The 11,681-nt window shown below is 29.9% G+C and overlaps 3 protein-coding genes across 3 annotated transcripts; 2 read left to right on the top strand and 1 right to left on the bottom strand.

Moving 5' to 3' along the window:
- The first annotated feature begins 419 nt into the window (after nt 1-419).
- On the top strand, nt 420-1,285 carry LOC111683439. Its single transcript, XM_023445510.2, has 3 exons — nt 420-653; nt 732-1,041; nt 1,095-1,285. Exons 1-3 carry the CDS (start codon nt 564-566, stop codon nt 1,196-1,198), a joined length of 504 nt encoding a protein of 167 aa, XP_023301278.2. The 5' UTR covers nt 420-563; the 3' UTR covers nt 1,199-1,285.
- A 2,187-nt stretch (nt 1,286-3,472) lies between these two features.
- Nucleotides 3,473-6,298, top strand: LOC111683438. The gene is made up of 5 exons (XM_023445509.2): nt 3,473-3,711; nt 3,790-3,903; nt 5,602-5,876; nt 5,934-6,044; nt 6,094-6,298. The coding sequence occupies exons 1-5, from the start codon at nt 3,613-3,615 to the stop codon at nt 6,275-6,277; spliced, it is 783 nt and encodes a 260-aa protein (XP_023301277.2). The 5' UTR covers nt 3,473-3,612; the 3' UTR covers nt 6,278-6,298.
- A 385-nt stretch (nt 6,299-6,683) lies between these two features.
- LOC111683442 (general transcription factor IIH subunit 1) lies at nt 6,684-9,710 on the bottom strand. Its single transcript, XM_023445512.2, has 6 exons — nt 9,272-9,710; nt 8,869-9,207; nt 7,320-8,282; nt 7,076-7,251; nt 6,832-7,015; nt 6,684-6,760 (listed from the first exon to the last, which is right to left on the bottom strand). The coding sequence occupies exons 1-5, from the start codon at nt 9,423-9,425 to the stop codon at nt 6,890-6,892; spliced, it is 1,758 nt and encodes a 585-aa protein (XP_023301280.2). The 5' UTR covers nt 9,426-9,710; the 3' UTR covers nt 6,684-6,760; nt 6,832-6,889.
- Nucleotides 9,711-11,681: the final 1,971 nt, after the last annotated feature.

The following is an 11,681-nucleotide window of genomic DNA, read 5'->3' as shown; positions in this document are numbered from 1 at the left end:
AGACTAGACTATAGACTAGACTATAGACTAGGCTATAGACTAGACTATAGACTAGACTATAGACTAGACTATAGACTAGACTATTGACTAGACTATAGACTAGACTATTGACTAGACGATAGACTAGATTATAGACTCGATTATGGAATAGATTAGATTATAGACCATACTATAGAATAGACTAGATTATAGACCATAATATAGAATAGACTATAGACTAGACCAGTCTATAGTTCGTTGTTAGGTTAGCATATAAAAGGGTATAACCGTCTTTACGTCTGTAATCATGTGGCTTTTCCCAATATCACTAAAAGAGAACATTATCTAAATCATCTTTTAAATAAATAAGTCAAGCAAATACTAATTGATAAATAAACCATTTTGTTTACATTTTACTTATGCCCTTCTATTGTAGAATTCAAACAGAACAATTTCATTTGTTAAATTGTCCATGAAAACCTGATGTTTATCTTAAAATGTCATCAAAATGAAAAAGCAAAACAATTATAAAGAAGTTTGAAAAATCCCATTATAGAAAAAAAAACATTCAACACTTATCGGCCATGGGGTATAAACTTTATATGCTGCTACATGTGGTTTCAATCACAACACCAATTTGGGCAGCTTTTAAGGATTTTGTCATAGAAAATGAGGTGAGTAAAAGGTGAATTAAATGATTTTTCAATACATAATAAGTGGAAAAAAAAAAACATTTAACAAAACAAAAAAAGAGTGATTTAGAACGTTTCGGCTTAAACAATAACGATATGATGTACGATGACGTGGACTTAGAATATCAGATGCTAAATGATGACATTTATGACGATGTAGATTCTTCTTATGGTGCTCTCGCCAGCAGTTGTGGAGACTATGGTGGTATGAGCAATAGCTATGATATATTCAGAAGCTATGACGAAGATGTTAATGATTTGTCTATGCCTGGCTATGAGCATCAAATTGATAAGAATCTTCTTAGAGAGATTATACGTCAATTAGCTAATGATCCACGTTTTCAACACTTAAAGGAACATTTAACGGAGGGTAAGTTTGTTATACGTAAATCAAGAACATTTTGTAAAACATATAATTTTCAGATAAATTACTATTGAGCTATAAAGATGAAGAAAGGGATTATGATGAAAATTTGCCATCACCAAATTATGTGGATTATTATGAGGACCATTATAATTTGTTTTGAAATTATGATCAGAAAAATCCTTTATTTTTTGTAAATTTATCTTGTAATCAGAACCGATTAAAGTAAAATAAACTAGTAAAATATTAAGAATAATAAAGATTTTTGGGTAAAAAGTTGTAAGTTCATTTTCTGACAAAACTAAAGGGGATAGAAGGAAAATGATGAAAATCTGCGATCACTTTGATGTAAAGCAAAAATTGATTTTTTGTGAAAAACTTTAAGTCCATTTGCTGGCGCTAGAAGGATAAGGATGAAAATATGTGATCAGTTTTTCAAAACAAAAAATAGATCAATTTTCGATCACTTTTATTTTGATCAAAAATTTAAAGTCCATTTGCTGGCTAAACTAAAAGCGCCAAAAGGAAAAAGATGAAAATCTGTTATCACTTTTATTTCTTACCAAAACTCGAGGCGCTAGGAGCAAAAGGATGAAAATCTGTGATCACTTTTATTTTCCACCAAATCTTGAAATTTTTGTGAAAAACTAAAAGTCCATTTTCTGGCTAAACTAAAGGCTCTAGAAAGAAAAAGATAAAAATCTGTGATCACTTTTATTTCTTACCAAAACTCGATAATTTGGTGAAAAACTTAAAGTCCATTTTCTGACCAAGCAAATGGCGCTAGAAGGAAAAGGATGAAACCCTGTAACGACTTTTATTTCCAACCAGAAATCGATTTTTTGTTGAAAAACTAAAAGTCCATTTTCTGACCAAACTAAAGGCGCTAGTAAAAGGATGAAAATCTGGGATCACTTTTATTTCTCACCGAAACTTGAATTTTTGGCTAAACTACAGGCGCTAGAAGGAAAAGGATGAAGATCTGTGATCACGGTGAATAACTAAAAGTCTATTTTCTGGTTAAACTAAAGGCGTTAGAAGGAAAAGGATGAAAATCTGGGATCACTTTGAATTCCCACCAAAACTCGATTATTTGGTGAAAAACTAAGAAAATCTAATGAAAATCTAATGAAACTAATGAAAATCTGAGATCACTTTGATTTCAAACTAAAACATGAACTCTTGGTGAAAACTAAAAGTCAATTTTCTGGCTAAAGGATGTGATCACTTTGATTTCCCTAAAAGTCAATTTTCTGGTTAAACTAGAAGCGCTAGAAGGAAAACGATCGATCTAGTTTTTGTGCTTTTCACCACAAAAACTAGATCGATTTTCAGATCACTTTTATTGTGATGAAAAACTTAAAGTCCATTTTCTGGCTAAACTAAAGGCGCTAGGAGCAAAAGGGTGAAAATCTATGAATACTTTTATTTCTCACCAAAACTCGAGGCGCTAGGAGCAAATAGATGAAAATCATATTTCCCACAAAATCTTGAAATTTTGGTGAAAAACTTATAGTCTATTTTCTGGCTCTAGAAAGAAAAAGATGAAAATCTGTGATCACTTTTATTTCTCACTAAAACTCTATTATTTGGTGAAAAACTAAAAGTCCTTTTTTTGGCTAAATTAAAGGCGCTAAAAGGAAAAGGATGAAAATCTGTGATCACTTTGATTTCTCACCAAAAGTTGAAATTTTGTTGAAAAACTCAAAGTCCATTAGGCGCTAGACGGAAAAGGATGAAAATCTGTGATCACTTTGATTTCAAACTAAAACTTTTATTTCTCACCAAAACTAAAAGCGCTTTAAGGAAAAATCTGTGATCAGTTTTTCACTGATCACTTTTTATCACTTTTATTTTGTTGAAAAACTTAAAGTCCATTTTCTGGCTAAACTAAAGGCGCTAGGAGCAAAAGGATAAAAATTTGTTTATTTCATTTTTTGGTGAAAAACTTAAAGTCCTTTTTCTGGCTATATAGAAGAAAAACAAACAAAATCTGTAATCAATCAAAAACTATGATCTCTAATGAAGAGACTAATAACATTTTCATATTGTATCCAAAGTAATAATTTAGTAATAAGGTCACATTATGGGAAACCCTAAACAAATAGAATCAATAGAAAAAATTTTCCAGTTCACTTAACATCAAAAACTTTTAACTTTATTTTTAATACTTATTGTATACATTGTTCAACATTGTTCAAGAAATGCAACAACTACAAATGGACACAAGTTGTACGCATAAAAGTTACCGTTTTTTTCATTTATTTATTGACTCAACTAATTAACAGACACTTTCATTCAAATTCAAATTTAAAAAAGAGAGAGAAAAAAACGTAAAAAAAATGTTCTAATTAAACTGATACACATCATCTATTGAGGCGTTTAAAAGCTTTAACAAATTACAATGCAAAACATTTCGTTTAGTTTTATTTAAGAAGTTAAAGACTTAACACCAACCAGCTTGTAGCAAAAGATAGAAAAAGAAAAAAAAAACTTCAAAATTTTTAAAAACTTAAATATTAAAATAAAAAAATAAAAATTTTACTTTTAAATAAAAAAAAATATATTACGAAAAAAATGCAATTTTTAAAAATATATGCAACTCTAGTGATATTGTGTTGTTATATTAGATTATCGCATAATGCTCTATTCTATCCCTCCAACAGTGCTTATGGTGTAAGATTTTGCAATTTAAGTTTTTCGTATATTTGTGTTAAATAATTAAAAATTGTTATATTTTTTTTCTATTAAAAGATAATTGCTGCCATTGCAGTACCTTTGGATTTACCACATCGTAATGTTTTCATTTCGTATAATTTTGAAGCAAATTATAATTTACCAGAGACTTGGAATTTACCACCATATGCGGTGAGTATATTTTTTGAGAATCTTTCTTAATTCATTCAAATTGTGTTAAATCATATAAGTTCTTAGCATATTAGATGATTAAATACTTTCTCTTTTTTATATATTTTTGTATTTGAAGTATTAAAAGAAAACACTTGTAAGCACCAAATAGTTTACACATGTTTATAAATTATAGAATAAAAATTATTATGAATCAGAGATTTGTTATTTAAACCGTGTTTTCAATTGTTATTTAATAGAACAAATTTTAAAAATTAAATTTAAAACTTTTAACTTCGATATAGAAATATGCCTTATGTTACTGAAAACTTGATCAACATCTTTGGTGACAATGGAACCCAAGACATACGGACTAACTGTTTTGAAAACCAGAGGCACCCAAAGAAGAGTTGATATTAAAGAAATTTAAGTATAGACTAGACTATTGCTTTGTGTATAAAGTCTAGTATATAGTCTAGACAATAATATAGTCTATTGTCTAGCCTATAGTCTAGTGAATATTATAATCTAGTCTATAGTCTAGTATATTTTTTTTCTGTAGCCCATAATCTTACATATATTCTACCCCATAATATAGTCAATAATCTAGTATATAGTCTAGTCTTTAGCCATATCTATAGTCTACTTTATAGTCTACTCCATAGACAATATATAGTCTAGTCTATAGTCTAGTCTATAGTCTAGTCTATAGTCTAGTCTATAGTCTAGTCTATAGTCTAGTCTATAGTCTAGTCTATAGTCTAGTCTATAGTCTAGTCTATAGTCTAGTCTATAGTCTAGTCTATAGTCTAGTCTATAGTCTAGTCTATAGTCTAGTCTATAGTCTAGTCTATAGTCTAGTCTATAGTCTAGTCTATAGTCTAGTCAATAGTCTAGTCTATAGTCTAGTCTATGGTGTAGTCTAGTCTGTAGTCTAGTCTATAGTCTAGTCTGTAGTGTAGTTTATAGTCTAGTCTACAGTCTAGTCTACAGTCTATTCTTTAGTCTAGTTTATAGTAGTCTATAGTCTAATCTATAGCCTAGTATAGTCTAGTCTATAATATAGTCTACAGTCTATTTTATTGTCTAGTCTATAGTCTAGTCTATTGTCTACTCTATAGTCCAGTATAGTTCTGAGTTTAGTATATAGTTCAGTCTATATTACAGTCAATAGTCTGGACTATAGTCTAATCTACAGTTGTACTATAGTCTAATTTATAGTTTGGACTCCAGTTTAATCTATAATCTGGACTTTGGTCTAATCTGTAGTCTGGGCTGTAGTCTAATCTAAATTATGGGCTATTGTCAAATCTTTTGTATGGACTATGGTGTAGTTTATAGTCCAGTCTGCACTATATTCTATAGTCTGAACTGTTGTCTAATCTCTAGTCTTATAGTCAAAACTTTAATTTGGACTATCTTCTAGTCTATAGCCTAGTTTATAGTCCAGTCTTTATCTTAGTCTGTAGTCTGAACCATACTCTAGCCTATATGCTATAGTTTTATCTAAAGTCTGGACTACATTCTAGCCTAGTGTATTGTCTGGACTATAGGCTATTCTATTATCTACATAATAGGCTAGTTTATAGTATGTACAATATGATTTTCCATTGTCTGGACTATAGGCTAGTCTATATTCTGGACTATATGTTTATCCATGGTTTAAACTATATGCTTTTAAAAAACCAAAATTTATTTTTTTTTTTTTTTAATTTACAGATAGGAGTTGAAGAGGAAGATCTATTCGAAGATGCAGCTAGATATAATAATGGCAAGGATTGTACAAATTGTACATCATCATCAGCGGAAGAAACTGTAGAAGATGTAGAAAATGAAGAAAATATGGAGGAAAATGATATTGACAGCACTACAACATCGTACAGAAATGAAACTGAAACGAATAGTAGAAGAAAAAGAGGCAGAAAACGTAGAGAAATACCTTCGCTATTGACTAGAACACATTTCTATCATATATTGATAGATAAATTTGAAAGGTAAGTACGGAGGTAGAATAATAGTTTTGAAAAAAAATATATATTTTACCTTTGCAGAAGCGGTTTTGAGGGTGAACCCTGTTTATTGCGTTTAATATGCGAAACAAATGCTTCAGAATTGGGTGAAATAAACGGTGTTTTGGGCAATTTAATACATATCATGTTTTCGTAAGTTTTTGATACCTTTTAAGAGTCTCTAATAATTCTATTATTTCAGTCCTACCACTTCTAAAAATGAAAATTTACCCTTGGCTTACTATCAAGCTGAAGTAGATGGTATACATGATCAATGTCATCATTATGAAGAAGAGTGCTCGGAAAGTATACTGGATTTAATATCAGTACCCATACATGAATATATTGAACAAATGGAAATGGAAATTCATAATCTAGGAAAATGATATTGAAATAAAATTGGATTTGAAAAAAAACGATGCAATTTATTGATGAATTAGACTTATTCCGCGACCCCAATAAAAAAAACATTCTACAACAATGTTTGTTGTTTGATATATTTATTGAAAACAAAGAGAAATTGCATTTGAAATGTTTATAGATGATCAGCTGCAAGAACTTTTCAGTTTAAACACTAAACACTCGTTAAAAACAATTTTCTCACAAAACTAAAAAAAATAATAATCTGCGGTTCAGATTTGGTTCGACATTCGAAAGCAACTTACTACAACAAGCTGCTTAAAAACAATTTTCTCACTAAACTCAAAAAAAAAAAGAATTTGCGGTCCAAATATTCTTCGACTTTCATAAGCTACTTACTTAAATAAATAAAAGAAAATAAAAATCGAAAACTTACTTGTTATGTTTCTTGAATTTGTTGAAAACAGCTTCAAATTTTCAATGGTTTATTTTGTAATTAACTTATAAATCTGCAAAGAGAGAGAGAAAAACAATAATTATTAATTTAAAAAATATTTTAAATTAAAACAATAAAATTTACCATAATTTGTTTTTCTCAATTAAATAACTTAAAAGTTGAAAAGTAAATAGAGTAGTAGCTATTTATGCTGGCGCATTTTGCGCTCTTGCCAAGTAACAAATTTAGTATTGGCTGATTGTAATAAACGGTTTAAATGTTGGGTTAAAGTGCCACCCAAAGGAGAGAGTTTTTGTAAACAGCGATCCTGAAATATAAAACAAAATATATTAAATAAATTTCAATTTACTAACATAATAGAGATTACCTCAAAGGGTTGTAATTTAGCCATTTTAAAACGTTGCAAAGCTTCGTGCATTTTTAAAGCTTTAGTTTCTAAGTCCTGAGTAGTGGGTGGAAAGCAGTGCCAAAAATGTTTTAATAATTCAGACAAAGCTAAATATAAATTACGTAAATCTTTTTCAAAATCCGGAGGTACAAGTTCTACAAAATAGAGAAATAGAAATAAAGTTAAAAAACATATTCACTAATTTTCAATTATTACTGCTTACGTCCTACAGACTGTTCTTGAAAACCTCTCATTAGGGCTCCACCGGGACTTAGTTCACCCAAGGCATTTACCGCTGCCGTTGAGCTTACTAATACTTTATGAGGTACTCGTTGATTCCAATTTTCTGTAGATCTTAACAATTGATATTGTATCTCTTCCATACGTCTGCGATCCTCATGCATTTCGTAACCAGTACTAGGCATGGGTCCATGTAAATAACGTTCCACTTTTGAGAGAGTAATTTGTTGTGATTTCTTTTTAGCTTCTGAGTTTAAGCTGCCATCAGGATCAACTTGTGGTTCACCCAAATCTTCATAATGTATTTTCTCCATAATTTTTTGACGTTTCGAAGGTTTTTCGGGACTATTCAATGTACTAGTGCCACCACCATTTTGTGTAACTTCTTTATTTTTTGATTTCTCCACCGAACCATTTTCTGTTTTACTATCTTTTGCTTGATTATTTAGAGGACCCGTTGCTGCTCCACTAGAGGCAGCATTAACATCTGCACATGTCTTTAAGACCATTATCGAATGCTGGTTGAAACGTTTAATCATATTTTGATGTACTATATTACCACTATTCACGGTATTACGATCACCAGCCACACTACAGAAACCATCTTCTAAAGGAACATCTTCAAATTGTTTAAGATCAAGTAGAGGATCGCCAGCCCCTTGCTGCACAGCAGCTTTCAATGTTTGATCATCAATTTTACCACATTCTGCAAAAATATCCTTTGTCCCTGCCGTTATACGATCACGATGGAAGTAATGAGACTGAAAGAATTTCGTCCAAAATTCAGCCTCACTCAATTTGGCAGGAACGTTTTCTTGATGTTTACGCTTAACGGCAGGATATGTTTTGAAAATACAATGGATAATATCATCGGTGAGATTATATTTGAGACCATTACAGCCATCAGTCTGTGGTTTTATGTCGGCTAAAAAGGCACCAGAAACACCTAAGTGGAAAAAATTGAGTTTAGAACTGAATTAGAAGTGAACTATAGCTAAACTAGGATTGAACATGGATTGAACTAGAACTGAACTAGAACTAAACTAGGACTGAACTAGAACTGAATTAGAGCTGAACCAAAACTGAACTAAATTAGAAATAGAACTGAACTAGAACTAGAACTGAACTAGAACTGAACCAAATTAGAACTAGAACTGAACTAGAACTTAACTAGAACTGAACTAGAACTGAACTAGAACTGAACTAGAACTGAACTAGAACTGAACTAGAACTGAACTATAACTGAACTATAACTGAACTAGAACTGAACTATAACTGAACTAGAACTGAACTAGAACTGAGTTAGAACTGAACTAGAACTCAACTAGAACTCAACTAGAACTGAACTAGAACTCAACCAGAACTCAACTAGAACTCAACTAGAACTGAACTAGAACTCAACTAGAACTGAACTAGAAGAAGAACTGCACTAGAATTAGAAGCGTATTAGAAGTATAAGTGTATTGGAACTAAACAAGAAATAAACTAGAACTGAACTAGAACTGTAAAAAAACTGAAAAATTTCAACTTACCTATACTTTGCTTTTTATTAACTTTCTTTAAAGCATGTTCCTTAGCATGTGTATTCCAAAATTCATCACTGGTCAAAACCTGTGAAGTCACCAGATCTTTATACAATTGAAACAGATGAGGATTTTCCGATAATATGCGATTTTTTTCTTCCAATTCTTTGTCAACTTTTCGTTTGAAATTTGGCAGTAATTGTTGCAGTAACTCTTTAACTTTATCTCGATCGGCCAACATGGCCTGCTGGCCATTACGATTGACAAAATGGAATGTGGAAGTGTTGCCGTCGTGAAGAACAACTTGCAATTGTACTTTAGGTTTGCCTTCAGGAGAGATTTTTTGTGCTAAAGAGAAAATAAAAACAATTATCAAACAAAAAAAATACAAATTATAATTAGGAAAACTTACTCTTGATATCAGCAAATCTATGGGACACCGCCACTGTGTCACGATTTTCTGCCATCCACGCTAAACGTTCGTTCATTACGTACAGCGTGCCATCACCCTTTTTATAACGTACTTCTCCCATTTGCAACAAAACATCCTCACTACTGGTGGTCATTTTCAATGATTTACCGTCCGGTTTTCCGCCTTATTAAAAGGAGCACGTACTTTTTATTTCTTTCTATATCAATAGAAGAGATACAGATCTGCGATTGTTTTTCAAGCTAAATTTTATATAATTTATGTTTGAAATTAGTTTATTTTTATTGTTTATAAAACATTTATTTGATTTAAATTAAATTGTTTACTATTTATATGAATTTTAATAAAAATAAAAAAAAACTATATGAGTTCCTCTTGAACAATTTGTGACGGCGAAGAAAAAACAACTGAAAACTGTCAAAATGTTTGTTGTTGTTTGTTTCTTTGTGAAAAATAATGAGCATTCACTGTGAATTGTTAAACCATATGTTTTGATTGCAGTTAAATGAGATGTAGATGTCACTGTGGTAGTAGAAAAATACGTTATATTAATTATTTTCAATAAATTGTTTTTGAAATTGATTTTTAAGTTTTAAAAATTTTCTTTTTTCATAAGAAATTTTTTAAATTTTCTTTATTTACAAGAAATATTTGATATTTTCTTTATTTATGGAAAATTATTGAGATAAATTTTATTTAAGGGACTTTTTCGAAATTTCTTTTGTTAATGGGTCATTTTAATAATGTCCTTTATTTTATTATTAGATATTTTCGAAATTTATATTAAGTTTTTGTCATTCCTTTTCTAATCGAAATATACCCATAAAAGTCTATATATTTTAGGTTCTTTTTAGATTCTAAGACTAATTCTAGGTATACGGGATGACAAGGCCAGTATAATAATCCTTCTTTCATCCTTTATCATATACAATTAACACAAACTTATTCAGAACGCTTGGATCCACAGTCTTTTCTTTGCGGGTTATCATTCGGCAATAGTCTTTTAAACGCAACTCACTAGGGTTCTATAGTTGAAACGAAAAGTTGACTTTTCGACTTTTTGCATTTTATAAAAAGTCGACTTTTTGCATTTTATGAAAAGTCGACTTTCGACTTTTGCATTTAGATAAAAGTAGATTTTTCGACTTTTTTCATTTAATTTAAAGTCGAAATTAAAGAAAAATTTAAAAAAATATTTTAAAATTTTTGAAAAAAAAACTTTTCAAGAAAATTTCTTAAAATATTAAAATATTTCTAAAAGTTTTAATAATTTTTAGCCAAAATGTCAAGGCTAACTAGTTTTTTTATATTTATATCATAATATATTTTCAAAATTTTTTAAAATTACTAAAATTTCCTTTGGGAAAAAGATTTTTGTTATATTAATTGTTAAAGACATTTAGTTAAAAGTTGATTTTTCGACTTTTTCCGACTCTTTTCGACTTTTTCCGACCAGAGTTAAAAATTTATAAAGTTGCCAGAAGCGTAAATGTTGCCATTTAACGTTATATTATTATTATTATTATTATTATTATTTATTAATAAAAAAATTTTATTTATATTTTTGTTGCAATTTTTGGAGTTTTTTCGACTTCTTTCTATTTTTGACTTTTTTAGACTTTTTGACTTTTTCCGATTTTTTTCGACTTCTTTCGACTTTTTCCGACTTTTTCCGATTTTTTTCCGACTTCTTCCGACTTTTTGACTTTTCGACTTTTTTCGACTCTTTCCGACTTTTATTTACAAAGTCGACTTTTCGACTTTTTTCATAGACGATAGTCGAGTTATTGACTTTTTTGGAACAAAATAGTCGACTTCGACTTTTTTCGACAAAAAGTCGATTGTTCGATTATTCGAAAGTCGATTTATAGAACCCTACAACTCACTCTTCCCGCGACTCTCGTTTTCAAAATGTACTTTTTGAGTTTTCTATAATAATGAACCCAGAAACATGAAATTAAGTATATAGAGCCTGGAAAAGTCGATTTGAATGAAAATCCGACTTTATTCGGCTCTCTCCGACTCTCTTCGTCTTTTATTTACAAAGTCTTTTATTTTTTCATAGACGATAGTCGAGTAATCGACTTTTTTTGGAACAAAATAGTAAACTTCGACTTTTCGACAAAAAGTCGATTGTTCGATTATTCGAAAGTCGATTTAATAGAAACCTACTCGGGACAATTACGGTTATTTTCTACATCAAAAACTGTTTGTTATCAAAACAATAAATGTTTTATAAAAAAAAAAAGAAAAATATAATTGTTAATTAGGGTTCTATAAAAAAAAAGTCGAAAAGTCGACTATTTATAAAATATTAAAAGTCGAAAAGTCGAAAATCGACTTTTCATAAAATGCAAAAAGTCGAAAAGTCAACTTTTCATAAAATGCAAAA

The sequence above is a fragment of the Lucilia cuprina genome, chromosome 6 (assembly GCF_022045245.1).
Source record: "Lucilia cuprina isolate Lc7/37 chromosome 6, ASM2204524v1, whole genome shotgun sequence".
NCBI classification, from domain to species: Eukaryota; Metazoa; Arthropoda; class Insecta; order Diptera; family Calliphoridae; genus Lucilia; species Lucilia cuprina.
This window is presented reverse-complemented; position numbering and strand designations above follow the sequence as displayed.

What these genes read in the sequence shown, in the direction of transcription:
- LOC111683442 (XM_023445512.2), bottom strand. Translation starts at nt 9,425, where the DNA reads ATGACCACCAGTAGTGAGGATGTTTTGTTGCAAATGGGAGAAGTACGT. An exon ending in TAATAAAAAGCAAAGTATAG is followed by an intron (nt 8,283 to 8,868) that starts GTAAGTTGAAAT and finishes TTTTCCACTTAG; the next exon opens with GTGTTTCTGGTGCCTTTTTA. An exon ending in CTAAATTACAACCCTTTGAG is followed by an intron (nt 7,016 to 7,075) that starts GTAATCTCTATT and finishes TTTATATTTCAG; the next exon opens with GATCGCTGTTTACAAAAACT.
- LOC111683438 (XM_023445509.2), top strand. Translation starts at nt 3,613, where the DNA reads ATGCAATTTTTAAAAATATATGCAACTCTAGTGATATTGTGTTGTTAT. An exon ending in CCTCCAACAGTGCTTATGGT is followed by an intron (nt 3,712 to 3,789) that starts GTAAGATTTTGC and finishes TTCTATTAAAAG; the next exon opens with ATAATTGCTGCCATTGCAGT. An exon ending in GGAATTTACCACCATATGCG is followed by an intron (nt 3,904 to 5,601) that starts GTGAGTATATTT and finishes TTTAATTTACAG; the next exon opens with ATAGGAGTTGAAGAGGAAGA.
- LOC111683439 (XM_023445510.2), top strand. Translation starts at nt 564, where the DNA reads ATGGGGTATAAACTTTATATGCTGCTACATGTGGTTTCAATCACAACA. An exon ending in ATTTTGTCATAGAAAATGAG is followed by an intron (nt 654 to 731) that starts GTGAGTAAAAGG and finishes AAACAAAAAAAG; the next exon opens with AGTGATTTAGAACGTTTCGG. An exon ending in AAAGGAACATTTAACGGAGG is followed by an intron (nt 1,042 to 1,094) that starts GTAAGTTTGTTA and finishes TATAATTTTCAG; the next exon opens with ATAAATTACTATTGAGCTAT.